This window comes from Mastigoproctus giganteus, chromosome 12 (genome assembly GCF_048544385.1).
Source record: "Mastigoproctus giganteus isolate SK-2022 chromosome 12, ASM4854438v1, whole genome shotgun sequence".
Taxonomy (NCBI): domain Eukaryota; kingdom Metazoa; phylum Arthropoda; class Arachnida; order Uropygi; family Thelyphonidae; genus Mastigoproctus; species Mastigoproctus giganteus.
In genome coordinates this window covers 23,954,492-23,977,463 of record NC_143586.1, presented here as the reverse complement: position 1 = coordinate 23,977,463, position 22,972 = coordinate 23,954,492, and the positions used below count along the sequence as shown (strand labels likewise).

Genomic DNA, 22,972 nt, shown 5'->3' with positions numbered 1-22,972 from the left:
GAAGTTGTAAAGACATCTGAGGCGATTCTCAAACGCATATCAAAAAATAGCTTCCACCATGTTTTTGAAAAATGGCAGAAACGTTGGATTAAGTTCATTTCATCAAATGGGGACTACTTGGAAAAGAATCATCAAAATATGGATGATTAACATAGGTAATTTGTGAAAAAAAATTATGATCGTTCTTTATTGAACAGCACTGGTACTTATGTCTCATAGCTTTAGTTGTTTTGGAGGATTCACAGCTAACCTAAACAAGATGGCTTGTGGTAAAGAGAAGATAGGCGGGGTATGTTGCATGCCGAAAGATTCTGAGAAGTTTATTATCAGCATCAAATGTATGACAAAAATCTCTTTAGGCAACTTGGATGGGCAGCAAGTATGAGTTCCACATTATGGATGACTTCATCCCACTCCTTATAGACTGGAAATCGTGGACTGATGTGGAAACAGTGTCTGCCCCAATGTGTGGCGCAAGACTTCTACTAATTCTAGCAGGACTGGTGATATGTGCTATACTCTTTCTTTAAAGCATTCATGATATCCACTTACAAAGAGGACCAATTTGGCTTTGCCTAATTCTGGGTATCACTTCATGCCAAAGCTGTTCCCTTGGGTTGATGTCAATCTCTGTGCTGGCCACTGAAATATTCCGATGTTATTCATTTCAAAATATGTATTCACAATCCTTGCTTTGTAATACAGAGCTTTGTCGTGTTTGAAGGTGTAATGGTTGCCTCCATAAAATTGCCACAATGTAGGACACAGAATTGCACAAAACATCAATGTATGACAAAGTATACAGTTTCAAATGAGTTTCAAGCCAACCAATCATCACTTGTATATGCTAAAGTATCTGCATATTTCGTAGTCACAATTTCCTGCAACAGGAATGAGGATGTGGGGAGGATCAACCAGGATTTTTGGTAAGTTACTTTATGTTGGAGTACAACATGTTGTTTTTGCATTTGTCCTCTGTAGTGGTGATTCGATTATTGTGGTAGCAACTACGTTTTATTAATTTTATTTTATTGCATTCGGGAATGCACAGTAGGGATCAAAACATTCGCAATCTATAGTCTGATGATGACTAAATTGCTATACATTAAGGTTCCCTAAATGTCACCTTAATGTATAGCAATTTAGTTTAATTGCTCAATAAACTATCTTTATATTCACGTGGTATAAGAGTGGTCATTACTAAAAGTATCATTTTATTTTATTTTATTTTTTTCTTTCTTTTGTCACCTACTGACATATACTATAATTGAAGTGTAGAAACTTGCTTTTCTGGATATAGTAGTAGAAGTAAAGGCAAATGATGCAAGAAAGTAAGCTTATATAGCAACAGCCAAAAAGAAAAAAAAAAAAAATCATCTGCCCGTACCCTCTAAGAATTTGTCTAATTCTCCCTTGAATTTATTCAACCCATCCACTTCCACAACAGCAACAGATGGAAGCCTGTTTCAACAATTAACCACCAGCTGGCTGAAAGTAAACTTTCACTGCACATCTATCCTGCAACCAAACTTGAATTTATGCCCCCTCATGTGTGTAGTCTCAGCAAGGGGAAGAATACCATTAACGTTCAAGTTACTCAATACAGTCAAGGCTTTAAACACCTCAATCAGATTTCCCGTCAGGTGCCTGGTCTCAAGACGCTGCAATTTACAAAACTGAAGCCTTTATAGATAAGAGCATCCTTTTGTTCCCTTCACCAATCTGGTTGCCCTTCCCTGCACCTGTTCCAGCAGATCTACATCCTTCCTAAAGTGACACCTCCAGAACTGTATACAGTACTTAAGGTGCGGCCTAACCATGGCCTTATACAATGGAATAATCGCCTCCTTATCCACTCAGAATAATAAAAAAAAAAAAAAAAAAATCGTATAAAAACCTTAGACACTAAATGAGACAAAATATACAGGTAATAAAACAATAACGGAAAATAGATGAATGCAAGAACAAATAAATACCTTAAAATCCAGTAAATAAGTAAAAAAAACAGGCACACAACATAGAAAGAGAGAGGAATTAAATTATCAGTTATAAAATACCGTTTACTTTATGTACTCATCATAACAGACCGATTATTTTGGGTGGCGCTCTGTTGATGTAAATAGAGTGGAGATGATAAGTTGTCACTGCCACAATCACCGAAAATTTTAAATAAGGAAACAAGGTAACTAATTTATCTGTTTTTCGCCTCTGGTTATGGAGTACTGTAAACATCCTGTTCTTTAAAGTCGCTAATATTTTGGTGCAACGATGCGATCAGCGACTTCCTGATTCGCCAAGGCTGGTCACATGCACATTCGTTACTTTTTATTCCGCGTGCTTTACTAGCAGCAGACAACGTTAGTTTCTGTCAGACGACTTTGAACCTGTTCGGAGAACAGTGTTAAATATACCCTCGCTTATCTTCTCTGTTCGGTTACTAGAGGGCGTGGAAGCTTAAGGTGAGTGCTCTTATATTATTTATACCGATCGGAACTAAAAGATAACATTTGATGCTGATAATGTCAATGCCAAGTAATGATAATATCAATGCCAAAGATAAAGGCTGAAAAATCTCGAGTTACGTTATCTTTACAGGTATTACATTAAAAAGCTTAGAGGATCGATATTTTTTATTAGAGAAATCATCAGTTGCGATATCTGTCCCCAAAGTTAGCAATTATTTAATTGAAATTTAACTAGGAATTACAATTAGTGTGTTAAAATCATTCACAATTACTAAGATAAAAATTTGATTAATTAGTGTCAAATAGAAAGGACAGCCTTGTTGAAATTTTTAAATTCATGAATAACTTGGGTTAAATATTGTAATAAGGGGGTTGAATTATGCTCTTAACTTCGTTATACTGCTGTCTTTTTGCCTTTTGGCTGCTGGATTCTTGGATCCCCAAAATGAACTTGGAATAGGCGATTTTTATTTAAAAACAATGGTTGTTGTTGTAGTAGGAGTTTAGGAGCACCAAGGCCATTTTTCTCCGTGTATATTGCCTGTAAATTGTTTGGTGAACGAAAAATTCGGGAGGAAAAACCATGCTACTCTCGCCTGAGACCGACTAACACTGCCACTTTGTGAAAAAGGCCCATAAAAATTCCTCCCGTTATCCATGGGACTGTAACTCAGGTGTTTTCCACCCAGTGGTGGGGAGGACGGCAGTCCTACTAACTGTGCTGCCCATGAGGGCCTAAAATTAGTGGTTTTAACTCTTTAAGTTAATTACAAATAATGACATTTTACTTTCTTAATTTAATTTTCGTAATTGTTTTAGTTTCCTTCAGTGTATGTAAACATATAAAATACAAGTGTCAGACAGCAGATTATGGGTTGAAAACTTTGTTCAAGACTCTCTTAATGAACTTTTGGTTGGACTTTAAGCGAACATATGTTTCTTTGTAAAAAGGGGAAAAAAACTTTTTTTAATTTCTTTATCCTCTTTTCAATTACATAAATGTGCAAGAAACCATTTCCAATTTATGTCTCAGTAAAGTATAACTCCAAACATTCTCGATGCAGAATCAGTTTTAAGAATATTGCCCTTTTGTCAGAAACTTTTAAAGAACTATGATCTATTTGATAAACTTAAAAGTTCGGTTAGTTTTAGCTAAAACAATTTTTTAGATGTGTTTGGAATTGTGTAAAAGTGCCTTAGTGTTTTCACCATGTTTATTTGTCCGTCAGCATGTAACAGTTATACTCCTAGTAGCCCGATTTTCGTGAAATTTTATATTTCACGAAAATATATTTCACAAAAGATCTGCCGAGCCATTCAAAATTTCATTCTAACTGAATCAACAGAAATTCGTATTTATTTCTTCCCCCCTCCTCCTCCCTAATAAAATCTCGGATTATTTATAGTAATTTCGAGTTATAAATGAAACTACGTTTTGGACGTTTGGGACGTACTCGGTTATGCAGGTTCGACATCAAATTTTCAACATATGTTTGTCCCTGAGAGGGTTTAAGGATCAGTCCGGATTTTATAGTCGCCGCCATCCCCTAACTCTCTCCAAAGGAAACCTGTGTGAAGTTTCAGATTCAGACATTATTCGAAGAGAAAGTCCGATCGACACCAAATTTTCAGTGAATGTTGTAGGTCCGTGGAGAGGTTTTATATCTTAATTCATTCCATGGCTCCAGAAACACTATAAATTTAGAACAGTAGATTTTATCCTTTTCAAAATTTCAGGACTTATTCTTAGGGATCTTTCTACCAAATTCCATGTCGGTGGTCCAACTCATTTTCCCAGTGCATCTGCCACCTTCTCGTAACATAACTACACAAATTCCAATTCATGACTCCCTTTCATCACGTGATGAAATTCTGCTGTGACATACTTAATTGGAAATTCTTTATCAGTTTGAAAAGTTTAGGGTTGATATATTGTCATTCGAGGATGTTTACAAGTGGTACGGAGTTAGTTGTCCCAGCTAGGTGTAGAATTTTTATTTTTAGGTGGGAGGACAAATTCTTCGTTTTTTTTTTTTTTTTTTTTTTTTTCATCACGCAAGCAGACAAACTAGCTTTAAAACACAATAAAGACTTTCCATCTCAAGGACTTCCTGGAAGAACACTAACTCATGTAATAAGCTTCTTTATTAATAATAAATAAGTAAATTTTATTTATACGTATACTGAAAAACAAAAAAAAAAAATTATTGTTAATGTTTTTTTGCAAAAAAAACTGTATTGTTAAGTTTACTGTTTTCATAGTTCTGGTGCACGAGAAATTAAGATTCCAAGTTTGCTAAATTATGGTTCATTATAAAACTCTGTGAACTATGAAATTATGAGGCTGAACAAATTGGCCGTCTCTTGGAGGTGAAAAGCCAATGCTTTTTAGTGGATCTAAACTTTCCCTGGCGGTTATCGAACCTATGAGGGCATTTAATTTTTTACCGTAAGATTCTTATCAGAAACTACTGTTATTGGCAGTCATTGTGTGGATTATTTATTTTTACCAATAACAAATTGATAAAAAAAGAGGTTAATTAAAATTATGACAACAAATTTGATGACACCGAAACGTTTTGTAGAACGAGTAATCTTGCTAATACCTCTTAACCACTGTTAATTACTTTCCTCTCCTACAATGCACAGTGAAGCATGCTATTTGGATGGCTGAACAAATTCTACAATTATTTCTCCAATGGGCATAAATAGGACAATATGTCCAAAATATTGTAAGATCAGTACGTATTATTTACTTTAGCAAGTAGAACACGAGTACGTGTTTATAGAGTCAAACTAAGGTTAGAATCGATATTTCGATTAAAAACTGCAGAGAACATAAAAAAAATATATATATAGTTTGAACTGCATATATTTATTTATTAAACTTACAGCAACAACTTCACTGCCACAGAATAAATCTTAGAAGTTTATGATCCTTGATGCCCTCTAGTGGAAAATTCTATAAGAGCAGCTGTTTCCAAAATGGTGGACATTATTTTGCAACTGGTGTTTTGCTTGCAAAGTTCATGAGATAGCCTTGTCGCCCTTGATGTTCTTACAGTGCAGAAAATGAGGATCGAATCCCGGGAAAACATTTATGAATTTGTCAATTTCGGGTGAAGGTTTCATGTATTTCAATTTCAAATACGTGGACCTTTTCATATAGAAAATCAGACACACAGACCATAGAATTCACAAACACACTCGTATACCGATGGCTCATGGTCTCAATGCATCTAGCAAATATTCTAAACAATGCAACTCAACTGTTTAGGCCCTCGTGGGTAGCACAGTTTGTAGGATGCTGTTCTCCCGATACCGGGTGGAAAAGACCTGAGTTCGAATCCAGTCGATGAAGGGAGGAATTTTTATAGGCCTTTTTCACAATGTTGCTGAGTTAGTCAGTCTCAGGAGAGGGTAGCATGGTTTTTTTCTTCCGGAAACTCGGGGTTTTTGTCCAGCAAACAGAAAATCGACCTCAGAACACAAGAAGTTTACAGACAATTACACGGAGCAACATGGCCTTAGTTGCCGATGCTGCTAAAACCAATAACAGCAACAGCTATTTAGTTTTTTTTCTGCATAAAAATGCAGCGAATATTACTAATAAAATTTAGTTTTTTTCTGCATATAAATGCAGCGAATATTACTAATAAAATTTACTATTCATTCACTTCATTTAAATGCATATTATAGTAATAGCACAGCACGACCTTCATTGCCTGAGCTCCTATTAACCATGGTTCCTATTAATTTAGAAATTTGTTTACAGAGTGATTTTAAAATGAGTAATCGCTTATTGAGTAATTTTTATTATGGTTATGTAACAATAAATATTATACAGTAAATGAATCCCAAGCCCCTATAAAAAAGTGAGTTTCTCTTATCCGAATTTTCCGTTAACCGAACCGGTCTCGGTCCTATTCACCTTAGATAATCAAGATCCTAATCCTGTTGTTGTATACAGTCCTTGCAGATAACACAGTTGGTAGAATTGCTGTCCTCCCCCCACACCAGGTGAGAAAGCCCTGAGTTCGAGTCCCGTCGAAACGTGAGGAATTTTAATGGGCCTTTTTCACAACGTGGCTGAGTTAGTTGGTCTTAGTCGAGGGTAGCATGGTTTTTTCTCCAGAAACATCGGGTTTTTCATCCAGCAAACAGAAAATCGATTACAGAACGCGCAATTTACAGACATTATACACGAAGCAACATGGCCTTTGTCGCTGATGCTCCTAAACCCTACCACAAAACAACAACAATTGTCATATACAAGTGTTAGAGATGTATATTATTATACTTTGGTATGAAAGAATATGAAACGCCATTCTATTGTATTAATTACGACTTAAATGCATTCTCATATACGTATGCAACATTTGTAGTTGTGTATAAATCGAACTGTTATAAATAGCCAGTTGCATTCCTCTCCATCGTGATTACACTTCGTTGTGAAGTTTATCTTTTTAGAAAATTGTTTACAAGCCAGCATCAACGAAGAGGAACTTTGCATGACTTTCCCTTTCATTTCTAAACATTTGTGGAAGCTTTTATTTTTTATGCATTTCTGTTGGCTAACAGTTGCCTCAACCAATGCACACGCGATAAGAATAACTTGAAATGCTCACTTGAACATCACAGATGAGCAAATATTACTCATAATATTCAATTGTGTTAGTGGTGTTGTTTCCGAAGTCGCAATAGTGAAGGAGTGGCTTTTCTGAAAAACAATGTTCAGTTCTTCGGGTGGAAATTTATTATTTGGGGTCAGTACAAAGGAATTCTTTTTCGATTAGTGGCTTTCATTTATTTGCATATTTAATAAAATAAAAATAAGAGGTTTTTTTTGGAGAAATATTTTAGAAGCACGTAAACTGTGCTGTACTTTTTCAGCTTTTGTTTGAAATAACAATTTTACTTTACATGATGGGCGTATAAATTAGAAGAATTACCGTATTTGTCGACTTATAAGACGCACTTTTTTTTCTTACCTTAAAAAATCACCCTGCATCTTAGAAGCCGAAAGTGGCAATACAGCACATGCGCAAAACCGAAGCGACAAAACAAACGAAAATGAACTTATCCAAATCGGGAATATGGATGAAATTCCGTTGGCTTTGACGTCAGCATCAATAAGCCATTCAAGAATAACATGCGGGAACAATTGAATAAATGGATGATGGAGGGGAATGATGGTACAACTCCTGCGGGAAGGATGAAACGTCCATCAATAGCACAAGTGTGTGAATGGGTGCTGAAGTCATGGCATGATTTTAACTTAACATCATGGCATTGATGTTAAGACTGAAATGTGGTCAAGTCCTTTAAAAAATGTAGTATAAGTAATGCAATGGATGGCACCGAAGATCATTTACTGTATGGGAGTGACAGTGATACTAGTAAAGAGGATGATGATAATGATGATTATGAAGTTGAGGATAATGATGATCAAGTCAGTAATGAATCTGAAGTTGAATAATAGAGTAATAATCCTATACCTTTCTTTATTAGTGTTTGAGTTTTATTTTTATTGAATTTTAAATTTCCATTGTATTAACAATAATTTTTTTTCTAATAATTACCGATCCAAAATTAGGGTGCATCTTCTACGCCGCAGCATCTTATAAGCCGACAAATACGATACTTTTTTTAAATTAAAAACGTCCAGAAAAATTATTATATTGTTTCTTACAAAATGTAGAAAAATTTTATCGATTCATCTTTTGTCTTCTTCTATGTAATTTATAATTTCAGAAGCGTAAATTTATTTTTTAAAATAATTTAAACTTAAATTATCTATTCAGTTAAAAATATAAAAAATATATAAATTTAAATATACAAATCAAAATAACATATTACTTTTAAATAAAATTACAAAAAGGGGTTACCTTTTTATTAAAACAAAGTAAGAAAACTCAATTTTGACACGATGGGGAAAAGCATCCTATCTTACGACCCATTGGTCCACGTGACCCAAATGAAAGTGGGTCTTCATTTGTTGTATTCTTTTCATAATCTCCAGGAGAATTACAATAGTACCAAACTACCATAATTATCGCTATGGAACTAACCAATATGCAAAAGAGGACAGTAAACTTGAATGTGACATCATTAATAGCGAGCAGTAAATACATTAATTCACTGCCAGCTATTAATCTCCAGGTTAGTTAAAAATGATTTTCCCTTCGCAAAATCGTGATGCGTGGCCTTCAGAATTGCTATCTAAATGCCCCTGTATTGCGCCCTGGATGACTGCCTTCGTGATTTTCCCTACCACTAAATTCGGACTGGCCACTCAGTAGTTATCCACTTCGCTCTTAGAATCGCTTTTATCTATTGGCTACATTGGAACTTCTCCAAGTTCGAAAGTTTTTATAATAAACAATGTTTTCTAAGTCCAGTATCTCTAATTTCATAAACCTTGGCCATTCTTACACGTCCTCTTTTTTTCTCTTAGCCAACGATTTCGTATACTCAACCTTTGCTAGCTTAACATTTCCTGTGGTTCCATTGCAAATAAACTTGCAGCTGTCATATGGTTCAGTTCTTTTCATTGGTCTGTAACTTTCCCATGCCACTTTTTCTTTACTCTTTTAAACTGTCCAGGTCTGTATTCATCCATCTTGTCTTCCTCCTCGTGCATTATTTTCTTATGGTACGAGGTCTATTACGTTAAAGATATTCCATAATTCTAAAGTATTTTTCCTCCCTACCCAGTTAAGAAAAGACCACGTACCATCTTAAACTGACAGAGTTCCCTTTCCTAAAATTAAATTCCATGCTTTACCTTTCGCTTTAGCAACTGCATCCTCGTCTTGATCTTCCAGCTAAGTACTTCGTGATCACTCCCTGCTAATGTTTATCTACTGTTAACCCTATGACTTCATTCCATGGGTGATGACATGTTGATGCAAATCATAATCAACTTGTTGGTTTAAAAATTCATGTCCCCTATGGTGAGTTTCTTTTCCACTTTCGTCAATCAATAAAGAGCAAATTGAAATCGCCTATGCTGTATAATAAGACATTCATCCATAATATAACATTATGGATGAATGTCTTATTAATATGAATGTCCATAATATACAAGGTCACTCACTGGTGATCGCTTGTACTTTCTCAATTTTGTAACTCTGAAAACGCTCATATGGCGCTTTTTTCCCCCCACTTTTAACCTCTTCTTTTAAACAGACTTGTTAGAGGTTTCCACTGTTCTACCGGTCTAGTTACACATGTAATATAAGATGATTTGAGGTGTATACCACACTTCAAAATCTTTTTTAAGTTATTGGCGCCCCACATGGGTAGCACAGTTGATAGAATCGCTGTCCTCCCCACACGGGGTGAAAAAGGCCTGAGTTTGAATCCCGTTGATGGCGTGAAGAACTTTTATAGGTCTTTTTCACCATGTTGCTGAGGTAATCGGTTTCAGGTGAGGGTACCATGAATTTTTCTCCCAGAAACTCAGGTTTTTCGTCCAAACAGAAAATCTACCACAGAACACAAGCAATTTTCAGACGGTATACGGCGCAATATGGCTTTAGTCGCTGATGCGCCTGAAACCCTACAACAACTTCAGTGACAAAATTAAAATAAAATATACCAAATTTAAACAAATTAAAAAAATTAATTTTTTTGTCGAAAAAACAAATTATTAAGAAATCTGCTTATATGTATGCTGACCAAATTTACCAATTAATACTTTTTTTTTGTATTAGCGGTCGTAAACTGACCTTCCAAATTAATTTCTGTCAATGAACTCCAACGAGTAATAAATGCATTGAATTTTCAATGTATTTGTTGTAAAATTTAATTTATCATCTGTTATTTTCTTTTCTTCTTCTTCTTCTTGCCTGCTTTGCCTTTTTGATAATTGCAAGCATTATGCGATTTTCATATTCAGTTACTTGCACGAGGAAACTAGAAACCTTACTTCTTTCTTTCTTTTTTTTTTTTTTTTTTACTTTTATGGGATACGAAGAGACTTTTAAGACAATTAACAATGTACGTCATTAGCCTTGTTTACTAACAAAGTCGATGTTTGATAACAGCCATTGCTGATCCATGCAAGTAGGCCAAGAAGCCTAAATATGGAAGAGGAAAGACAATAGTTTGGATATTAAGCTGACAATCTGGGCTACTCCTTTATGGAACGACAGAAGCAGGGCAATTGTAGTTATTATCCATTAACTTGTCCTATAGGTCATTTGTCATTATAGACTCAGACATACACTGTTGTAAAGAAATTTTACTTATTAAGTTTTGCACTAACATCGTGCGAAAGAGCTTTTCTTCCTGTTATAAAAACGAGGAAATTTTCGTTAAAAGGTAGGTCGAATATTAATTTTCTTTCTTTTGCATGAAGATCGTAGAATTTTTCTTGAGAATCGACTGATCTCAATTTTCTTTTCGTGTAGAACGAGAATATTTTCTCTCATGTGTAGAAAATCCAATCTTAGCATAAAGAAAACGTATGAAGACGGTAGCTGATCATCTCTAAATCCTATTTACCTAGGATTACTTAGGCATTGTAATAAACTATTACGAGTTACCCCCACAAAGATTAGCCCCTCCTCCTAAGGAAACACGGTCGTTAGCAGCAGCTTCTGTGTAATATGTAGCATTGACCATTGGACCTCTATGTGGTACGTGAAAAAAATATCATGGACGGCTGAGTCGTTGCTTTTATTTGTATCCTTTCAACCATCCCAGTTACCTTTTTTACAAGGGAGTAAAAAGGTTTCGAACAAGAATAACAATGGCGTGCACCATGCGTTTTTATCTGTATGTCCAAGAGCGAACTCCCAACTTCCACTAGGGATAGTTCCTCTTTCTAATAAATAGCAGTGTTGTAGTATTATTATGATCGGTTTAGTCTTGCTCTGTTAGTTTCTTGAACCCACCCTTCTTCAAACATATAAGTATCTTACACGATAACCTACAAGCCCCACTTTTCGAAGAGTGATAACTGGGTGGACACCATAAGAATCGAAGAAAACAGAGGTCTGAAATCCGTAGGTAGGATATCTGTTTTTCTGATAGTTGCATATTTATTTTTTAAGTGTATACAATGTGCATATTTATTTTTTATATACGTACAATGTGCATATTTATTTTTACGTATGTACAATATGCATATTTATTTTTTATGCACAATGCGAAATCGTTGACATTTTTAGTGCATGAACTATTGTAAATCTCTATATAAACTAGCCACATCGCAATATTTAAAATTTTAAAGCAATAATCTCTAATTAAACTTACCTAATTTCAACCAAATCAGTATACAAATCTTCACTGATATAAAATAAGTCAAATTTGTTAAGTTACAGCAAAATTTAAATAACTAGAAAGCCGATAACCACATTCTCTAAATTAATAACCACAGAGTAATAAATACAGTATACATTTTTTTTCTGCATGCGAACGGCATGATGGGAGTATATACGTAATTGCGATTTAGAGATTTTTTTTCAGATATTTTTTCACTTTCTTGTTGTAAGTATTTTATTATTTTAGTATTCACTTTTATAATAATTTTTATTATTATTTCATAATACATTGCGCATAAGTAATTAGTCAGCTATTTGCCTTTTTACTGCTATCAGAGATAAACAGTGTTCTGCCGCTTTCCTTAGCTGCTCAAATGCTCAATGAAATCGTTAAGTATTATAATTATTATATTATTATTTCAATAAGTAGTGAAATTATACATTTCATGGCTGCCTATGGATAAAGATAATGCATTCAAGTAATTGGGATCGTGCATTTTGAATATTTTCAAGTATTTCTTGACAAAAATAATACGTACTATTTAGTCAGATGATAATACTTCAATGTGAATGACATCTAATTTGCTATCATAAGCAAGTGATACGTCGTTCACATATTAAAATAGTATCTAGTCAATTAAAGGGACATTAAGGAGTAGGGTGGATCTTTCGGAATGGAGAATGAGAAAAATAACATTTTGTCTTTAATAATATTAAAAAGTAAGAGATTACCTCAATCTTTTTACTAATGTCTTTAATAATGTAATGGGGAGGTCAGTCAATTTCTCGTACTAAATAACAAGGATTGCGAAGTTTCGTTTTCACCGCCATTATACTATAGCAGAGAAAAAAGTTCAAAGTGGTAAAAGTCACTTATTAAGTCTTCTCTACCATAGCGTTAGAGCGGAGTGGGAAGCCAAGCGATCTTGACTTCTATACGAGTTATTATAAGGGGGTGGGAGAAACTTTGGTTGAATAAAATTAAATCTATTGCGTCTGCGTGTTAGCAAGTTCTGTTTTTGGAAGAGAGAGAGATTAACCAAAGATTTAATTAAGCATACCTTTTTCCGGCTGTGCCCACAATGGACATTTTCAATCTCTGTTTGCCCTCAGCTGTCCAAAAATGACGCCTTAGCTTACGCACATGACACTACACAGCTGTAATTTTCAAGAACAGTTCGTGATGAGTTACAAAATTTACTGAATAAGAAATGGCACTAAAAGAGAGAAATTCAAAGCTGTAATATAGCTAAAACTATATGACCTCATAGAAATTGAGATGTTTACAGCACTACTTGTCCTATCATCTGCTTTTGCGGCCAGCAGTATTCGAACTGCATTGATAATGTAATGGTCTTAATTCATAGTGGGAAAAACTTTGTAACGAGTTGCCCTGTATTGTACTACTTGGCATATGTGGCAAGTAGTACAATACGTCTTGCCAAAAGTTTACGACAATTTTTTTTTTTTTTTTTTTAAGACGAGGCTGCTATGACAGGCTGTGTCACGGCTGACCGGTCACTCGTCAGGTATCAGGTAGTCTAATGACAACGTTCAGACAAAAAAGATATACCGTATACCTCATGGAAGCTCAGATCGAACAACTCCTTTATAACTGCTTTGTCTGTATGCACTACAGGTAACCAACTATCTGATGAGAGACCAGATAGTCCTGAAACAGGCTGTCATAGCAGTGTCATTTTAAACACATGGTCGATTATCCTTTTTACGATGCAATGCAATACAAGGGCAAGCTCGTTGCAAAGTCAAGTTTTCTCTATTTGTGAGTGCAAATATTTTGAGAGCATATATTTGTGAGAATTAAGACCATTGCATTGTCTAGCAAGAAGTTCCCCAACTTTTATACCTTGTCTCCCTAACGTATTTTATAAATTTCATTTCCTCTTCCAGCTCTCGTGGGTAGCATAGTTGGTATAAATATCGTCCTCCCTATACGGGGGGAAAAGACCTGAGTTCGAGTCCCTGGGATGACGAAAGGAATTTTTATCGGCCTTTTTTACAACGTGGCAGAGTTAGTCGGTCTCAGGGGAGGATAAAATGTTTTTTTCTCCAAGAAACTCGGATTTTCGTCCAGCAAATATCAGATCGACCACAGAAAACAAGCAATTTACAGACGTGATATATAAGGCGCAACGTTGCCTTAGTTGCTGATGCACCCAAAACCCCACAATCAGAATAATTGCAATTAGATTTTACCCAAGATTTAGCTATGAGTATACATTCTTTTTATAATTAATATGTACTTCAATACATATAATCTCAAACATTGAAATAAAGTATGCCTTATGCCTTGGTAAGTGGGATAGTTTGTCCATATTTCATTAAAAGTATGCTTCGTAAAAACGTATCCATACTTTGGAAGAGTCTATGCAGCTTAAACTATTTTTACGGCTGGCAAGATGTGATGGCTGATACGAGTGCCGGATTCCTTTCTTAATATTTCTGGATTTTTAAATGTTGCTTTTTTTTTTTTAATGTACCATATTTTAAAGAACTCTGGAATGCAAAGTGTCAGATTTAAGTTGTAGTAGGGTTTTAGGCGCAGCAGAAACTTAGCCCATATATTCCCATATTTAGTATCTCTGTAAATTGCGTATGTGCTGTGGTCGATTTGCTGTTTTGCTGAACAGAAAATTCGAGTTCCCGATAGTTTCTCTCGGAAACTCGAATTTTTCTCTCGCCTGAGATCGACTAATCCAGCCAAGTTGTAAAAAATGACGCCTAAAAATTCCTCGCGTCATTAATGAATGGGATTCGAACTCAGGTCTTAATTCAATTCGGTGTTGGGAAAGACAGCAATTCTGTAAATAATCCACTTGCACAACCGTAAGTAGATTATTTATAGTATTTATAAAACGGGTATTTATTGTGAAATTTAATTTATTGATCATATTACTGTATAGACAAAATGTCTGTAATGCAAATTTTTAAAAATGTAGTGCTTTAATGAGGTTTTTTTTTTTTTTTGTGTTTATATATAACAAACGTTCTAATTTTATATTATGATTTAAAGTTGTGAAGTTCTAATAAATATCGATCTATTAAGATTGTTTGTTTATTTGATAAGCTTTTATGATATTTTAAAACAGTTCTATCTTTAATACAAATACTTTATGTAGTTCAATCCTGAAGCATAGTTACTAGAGAACAGAAAAATAAAAAAGAAAGCTTTTAAATACTTCATACCTATGAAAATATTATATTAATTAAAATCCTATTTTAATTCTCTTCATATTGTAAGGCCTTAGTTTGAATGTAATCTCGAAGCCTGGAACTTTTTGGACTTTTCATGATACTGTGACCGAATTAAAATTATTCAAACTTTTCTGATTTCAGTCAAGGGTCTCTTGGGATTTCTCACAGAAATTTGGATTATTTATTCCACGAAGAGGGCAAACTGGCCCTAGAATGCGAGCAATTTATAAACAAGATGTACTAACGCCTCATCTACAAAGTAGATTTCAGACTGGATTTTAAACATACTGAACATGGGGACCATATCTGAAGTGTAACTTGGAATTTCCCAAGAGAGTTTTCTCTTTATTCTCGTTCTGTTCGTTGTCACACATTAACTGGTCTTAATATGGTCCTTCATTAGCTAAATTTATCGCTAAGTAGGGCCTAGCCTACATGATTGCATGATCTTAGTAATTTTTCTACAGCCATGAGGAAAGAGGCTAGCGTCTTGTAAATAAGTAGACAGAATACGATAACCTATTTGCTATATCAGCGTGTCCTTTAGTATAATGGTTTGGCAGACCTTAGCGGTAAAATAGTTAAACCCTTTCTAATATGAACATTTCCCATAACAACCACCCCTTAATAAAACATTTCCCGCTAGACGGAGAGAGAGAGAGTTAGAGCAGAAAATGATAGTGGCAATTCACTGGATCCTTGTGGAGATGTGTACGCGAGCCATAACGAACTCTATTTGATTTCAAGGCCTAACGATGTCCCATTCTTCCCATTTCGTGTCAGTTTTTCCTTGTTAGACTTCTCCTGACCTCCTTTGTAAATTGCCATAATAGATTATCCCTCATGATGCATTTCCTTTCTTGTGGATGGGTGGACAGATTTACAAAATTAGGTCATTGGCTGTGAGAGATTACTAAAGCTCTTCACAAACATTTTTTTCTTTCCAGGTGTAAAATATATAAGGTGTAGCAATCGCAACTTTCATATGTTCTTCATGATTTTAATCCATTCCTCATCTTGAGTATAATGTTAGTCCCTCATCCTTATTTTATAGCTGTTTCCTTTGCTTCTGACTATTTCTGGTTATCTATTCATTCAGAAGGGGAGGAAGTATTGATAAAAGGGCTTTCACACGGCGATGCTCCTCAGCTATAGTAATGATAAACGTAATTCAAACGAAAAAAGTCATTTCCTAGTGGAAGTAGGTTTACATCAATCGTAAACCAGTTTCTCTCCCGGTTTTGGTAACAGTTTTGTATTTCCTTTGAGCTAGGTTTCCTATGAATTACTGAGGCAGTTCACGGATTTATGAGGGTAATTAACATTAAAGCCTATTAAAATATTAATTTTCCTTTTTGCTACTTACATCCTTTGATTATATCCTTATAACTTTTCGTTGTCTTTGTTAAACCGTAATTAGCGTTAATAACTGAAATGTGGCACTTTTTAAGTTGTCAACATTTATAAATGACATTAATTTTATTGTTTATGATCTCAAGTACACTTCTGAAGTTTGGTTAGAGGGCGCTGCAGGCAGGGCTATAACAATAAAGCAAATACGAATTCATTTTTGACTCAGAAAAGATTGAAATTTCATGCTGTAAAATAATGAACACATCTTAAGACATTTACAGAAAAAAAAATTAATATCTGTTATGAATAACGAAAACTGTGCCAGGCCACACCTCTTTATTATCGCTTATTTATATATCTTAAATTTTAATTTTTAGCTATAATTCGACATAGAACGTCTTATCAACTTTTTTTTTTCTTTTATGATGTGTGTCAGTGTCTTATCACTGTTCCTTTTCTTTTATAATTGCAGAAGAAAGGCTAATTAGCATTTTGTTCCCTAATATAAGTTACGATATCTGAAATTAAGTGCTGTTTGGTAATCAGTACTGCATCGAGAAAGTTTGGTGTACAGGGCAAGATCTCATTATGGACTCTCCCAGCTGTAATTATGCACTACTTTTGTAGCAATCCCTTGACAACGCATATCTTTATTTGTCCTGCCATACTAAATGGTAGGAAAAATAAAGTAGTATGTCTCTGCATGCATAGACGTAAAATTGTGTACAGGCATTGTCCTGCGGTAGCTCTAAAAAGTTTTGAGTTGTACTTAGCAAAAGACTTCAGACTGACGTGATTATTAATTTAAAAAAAGAGATGAATTTAAAATGTAAACGAAAACTTAAACACTGCTGAATTACAATTTTTACTGACTGTACTATACAACGAAATAAGATTATGTTGCATTAATTTCTTTTTAATTGGAAATCCCGGACATGGCCTCTTTTTAGTCATTAAATTTACAACCTGCAGGACCTTTAAAAAAATACGGATTTTAACGAGCTACCAATTATCGTTGGTAGGTATTCTCAGTGGACATATGTTTGGGAATAGGGACAGTCAAAAGTCCTCCCTCCTTCCCCTTTGTAGGAGCATAATGAAAAACCATTTCGTAACACTGGAACCTGTACAGTAATAGTGATATTATGGCTTTCTGCTACACCCATCCTTTAAATGAATGAATGAAATGCATTACAATACCTATTGTAAGCAAAGAAAATAGTACAACAATACAACTTGGAAGTAAAACAATTTTGATTTTTGTTCAGACCTACAAAATTAGTTTTTCAAAACTGAAAATTAATTTTTTATTGCTAAATACTGATGGCTAGCCACTGTCTTACCGTTTGAATAACTTTACATTCGGAACAACAAACCATTAGTGATGGGCATAATGATTAGTGTGAATGATGGGCATAATGATTAGCTCAGAACATCAGCAGGCGTTTGGATAGAGAGACAGAAACAAAAGTAGTATTGACAAAAATAGGAATACATTATTTCGGTTGCATCTTTTAAGTGTCCTTTTGATATTGTGTTACCTTTAGAAAGATTTCGTTTTGTTTTGATTTCATCTCTGTTGCGCCCTCGTGGATAACACAGTTGGTAGAATCGCCGTCCGACCCACACCGTGTGGATAATACCTGAGTTCTAGTCTCGTCGATGACGTGAGGAATTTTTATGAGCCTTTTTCACAACGTGGTTGAATTAGTCGATCTCAGGCAAGAGTAGCATGATTTTTTCTCCCGGAAACTCCGGTTTTTCGTCCAGAAAACAGAAAATCGACTACAGAACACACTCAATTTTCAGTCAGTATATACGGAGAAATATGGTCTTAGTTGCCGATGCTCCTAAAATCATTAACAACAACATCTCTGTTGCAATCTCTACCGTATTATGATGGTATTCTACAAAATGATAAATAGATAACATACATCATGCTAATGAATAATGTACGTTATCTATTTTTAAATATTGTGGAACGACGCTGCATTATTTTGGCTAATTCATCCTGCCTACTCAAGCTGAAACAGTAAAAATTAATAAAATATATCGTTATGAGCAAAGTTTCTTTCATGACTTAAGCATCATTACAGAATACAACAGAATAAACAACCGAATCTGTAATTAATAAACGTCCCATAATTCTCTCCTTATTTCAAATAATACCAACATCACAGAAGACCGAACGCCTTTTTAATGGAACTCGTTAGGATGTTTTGTTTGTATTTGGGAATGATATTATTTCAATTTTAGTTTTACAAATGGCTTTAAAATACTGTTAAAATATTCTTAACTACATCTGCACATTGCATTCCATCTTCCAGTTTGAGAAACCTTGCCTTGCACAAACAGCTTCAAATTCTCGAATATCACTACCAATTCTTTAAATTCTTCAGTAGGGTAAAGATTATTTAGTTGATTTCAATCCTTCTAAAATTCATCATGTCTTATATCTCACAAAAAGAATTGTTCTGCTACAATGCTTATCTTCGATGACACTCAGATTTCTAGACAAGGTCATATATATCTCTCTTGGGGATTACACTGACTTCTAATCTCTTTTGGCACAAGCCTAAAAAACTAAGTTTTCTCTTTCCTTCTCGGCGTTACTTTTCTTCCAAACAGCTGTTCACTCTGTACAAACCTCAAATTCGCCTTACTATTGAATATTGTTCGCACATCTGGGGCAGTACCCCCAAAACCTCTTTCAGGCTTCTAGACTCCATTCAAAAGAGAGCAGTTAATTTAATTAATGAACTTTCTCTAACAAAGTAAGTCTTTCCTCTCTTTGTTTCATAGACTTTTTGTTTCTGGTGTATGTCTTTTCTATAGATACTTCCATGGAAACCGTTCTTCTGAGTTGGATTTTCTAATTGCCGCAGCCAGTCAGCATCCTTTTACTGTATAACTTCAAACTCACAGAACCAACTTTTCTTCTTCCTCATTTATTCCTTCAGCATCCGTTATCTGGAACAATCTCCCATCACACGCATTTCTTGAAAATTACAATCTACAGAAATTCAAGTCTAATGTCAACAAGAAGCATCTTTTTTCATCTTTCCAACCTTCAACCTACGCACGATACTAAGTACTATAAGTTCTAATACCGCTCGTGCTTGAAATCAAAAGAAAAACATTTCTTTTAATTAAATAAGCTGGTAGGTCCTAATTATAACATAGAGAAAGATTTTGTCATTAGTTAATGGCCGGATTTTTCAATTTATCCATGCGAATAAATTAACTGCGAAAGTCAATGGCAACTGGCCTGATCCCTGCCAGTGAAAAAAAATATAGTCTAAAGCAATCTTCGCGTTACTGAAATTGTGTACCATTGGAAAATATCCAAAAACAATGCTAGCTAAAAGACACGAGTTTTTGTTATTTCGTTCAACCTTCCCTAACAGTAGGAGGGATAGGGAGGGTATCTGATGTTACCTCGTGGGAGATGAGGCTTTTCGCAGCACCATGACGTGGAAGAGTAGGAACTATTCGCGGTTCACTTGCTTTCACTGGACCAAAACTCCGGTACTCCTGAAACTATGAAATCCCTATTTAAAAAATAAAATAAAATAAAAAATACCGAACAAACAAAATTGAAACTCTAGCCATTTCCGGTGTATTTTTCTATTCTTGTTGTGAGTTCTATGGCGGTGTGTGTATGGACGGAAACAAGGTACAGCTGGTACGAGGTTATTCGGTTTCCAAAGGGTGTAAAGACGATGGGCATTGGTTCTGCCAGATCTAACTGCGTAGATGAACCCTGAGAATTTCCAGAATTACAGCTGGAATTTCAACTTTCTATTTGAAACAAGTCAGTGCTTTTATTTCGAGTCCACGTGATCGCTAAATACAAAACTTTGCTTTTGTCTCGTCAGTCCAAACTAGTTGCACTGTAACTGGTAATATATCTAGTTTGTTTTAAACCCGAAAGAAAAGCTTGTGCATTTCTTTCTAAAGGATTCTAAGATCTAAGCTCCCTCTAGTGATAGATTACAGTTCATGGTAGTATTTCATGACTCTAACGAATACTAACATATTGACAAATACACTATCCTATCAAAAGTCGCTGAACATCCTCTAATTACAAGAAATTGTGACTACGAAATATCCAGGTAGTAGGCACACGCTGGAAGCGAGTGGTACGGTCTCTGGGATGTTTCTAGTGGTATGGACAGTGCCTGATTAAGGTATGGGCTAGCAGGGCCCGTACCCGCCATTCTTTAAGGGGCGCCAAATTTTACAAATCATGAAAAAAATATATACATATCTTTAGTAAAGGGGCGCCTTTTTGCCCGTGGAGTAAAAGTAGCTTCGTCCAGCCCTGGGTGTGAATTAGAACCGCTGGTCGTAGTGTATGAAACCATCAATGCTGCACCTATAGCAATGTTCGAGACAACGTCAACGCTCCACATCACAAACCAAGGATTATGAATATGCGGTTTGACACGAAAATATCGGAATGTTGCAGTTGCTAGCACAAAGAGTAGAGTTCAACTAAGTTCAACACTTTTGGGTTGAATTGGTACGCAGAATTAACGCAAGGCCACGAGGCCCACTCCGTTAGTGAATCTCACAGATACTTTAATAAAAACGTGAGGCATAATACCCCTACTTTCTACTATTGGATTACTAATAAGACGAAGAAATCCTCCATGATTGAAAGGCCACCATACTATTTATTTCTTTGAATAACTATTTGCTTTGTTGTTAACTATAAGAGAACCATAGCGTTTGGGAGAATGGTGAATAACAGTGATGTCTCAGCCTAATCTGACATAGTTATCATTGAGAAACAGCTTGAATCCATCATGTTGCTTATGATGTGTATATCAGACATTCATAATAAGTTGCTTATGAGTTTAAACATTTATTAATCCTTGATAAAGGATTATTTTCATCTACTACCGAAACCATACTTGCTTACGCTAGATGAAAAATTGTATCTTTTCATCTGGCGTAAGCAAGATTGGTTTTGGTAGTAGGTTATCATGAATTTGAGCTTCATACTTTTTCGCTTAAAGTATTTGTCTTGTTTCAGGTTTCATTTTCCTTGAATGTATGTAAATATCAAAACTAGAATGTTTATGATTTTTATCTAATGAAATGCCCGAGTTCTCATGACCCTAAGCATTGAATTCTCAAAACTTCTTTTTTATTCAACTATATTATTTTATTAAATTTTTGTGTATCTTTTAGGAGTAATTAAGATCCTTATTTGTCTTTTCTAGATTGCACAGAACGATGTCTACTAACCATTACAATGGAGTGAATGGGGTCAACGGATTGGGTGAGCATGGTCAGCAATGGCACGTGGGTTTCCTGAATGCACAGTTTCGATATCTAACTGCAGAGACCTTTGGCTTCAAGGTAAACGCCAACGGGACGTCCTTGAAAAAGAAACAATTGTGGTCTCTGGAACCTTACGGGGATGACGATTCTGTTTGTCTACGCAGCCATTTGGATAAATATCTCGCCGTGGACCAATTCGGAAATGTGACTTGCGAATCGGAAGATAAAGAAGAAGGAGCCAAATTTTTCGTTGCTGTAGCTAACGACGGGACCGGTCGATGGGCACTGCGGAACGCTGTTCGGGGTTACTTTCTAGGAGCATGCAACGATAAGCTCACATGTGTAGCCAAAGTTCCCGGACCAGGGGAGCTGTGGACTGTTCATTTGGCCGCACGACCTCAAGTTAACCTCAGATCCGTAGGTCGTCGTCGCTATGCCCGCCTTTCGGCAAATATGGACGAAATCCAACTTGATGCCAATACCCCTTGGGGAGAAGACACTCTCTTTACTCTGGAGTTCCACGACGGGAAGTACGCTATCCACACATGCAACAATCGCTACCTGAAGATGGACGGCAAGTTGGGAGAACAGTGTGGTTCTGATTCGCTATTCACTCTCGAGTTCCACAGCGGGTATCTAGCCTTACGGGACAGTAATGGACGGTACGTGTCACCAATCGGTAGTAGAGCCGTTCTCCGTAGTCGATCTCAGTCTCTCACGAAGGACGAGTTATTTTCGTTGGAGGATTCTCTCCCCCAAGCAGCATTCGTAGCTTTCAACGGCAAATACGTTTCTGTGAAACAAGGTAAGTCATTGTCAAGATGTCCCTGAATAACTTTTAAGAAATTTAAAGCGGCCGTTGTAGTCGATTGGGGAAATGGTGCTTAAGCACGCTTGTTTCAACTGACCGTGGTTCAAACTCACGTGACTGCTAAATATTTTGATGTTCTGTAAAATATTTTACAGTGTAGTCTGCTTTTTATTGTTTCTGCAATTATTCGAAACCACTCCACTGACTTTTTAATTATCTTTCTCTCTCCTCTTTCTGTCTCTATCTTTTGCTCTCTTTCTTCCCATTTAAAATATCCTCCATCCAAATATGTACGTGCAAAATGATTTTCAGCAACGTGTTATATCTGGTTACTTCTTCCTGCTGTCTGATGCTGTTTTTCACAATGAACAGTCTTTCTTCTGTTCGTGCATACAGTTTACCTTTAAACCCTTGAAATGATTGACATTTCTTTCCTCATTTCAGTGAGTTTAATTCATAATCCATTTCATCTCTTAACCATTCCTTTATTGGAATTTTCATATATTTGAAAAATTTCACAATAAATATAACTAACAAATGATCTTATGTTTAGGCTAGTTCTC

General features: G+C 35.4%; 1 protein-coding gene across 2 annotated transcripts in view; it reads left to right on the top strand.

The window, feature by feature from the left end:
* Window positions 1-2,367: 2,367 nt before the first annotated feature.
* Window positions 2,368-22,972, top strand: part of LOC150076788 (protein singed-like) — a 60,631-nt gene continuing 40,026 nt past the window's right edge. The window contains exons 1-2 of one of the 2 annotated variants that reach the window (XM_090386245.1): window positions 2,368-2,459; window positions 21,538-22,403. In XM_090386245.1, the coding sequence (XP_090242371.1) occupies window positions 21,551-22,403 (853 nt within the window). In that variant the 5' untranslated portion in view covers window positions 2,368-2,459; window positions 21,538-21,550. Of the gene's footprint in view, window positions 2,460-7,924; window positions 7,949-21,537; window positions 22,404-22,972 lie in introns of those variants that run through there. The other variant, XM_090386246.1, reaches the window with a different exon arrangement.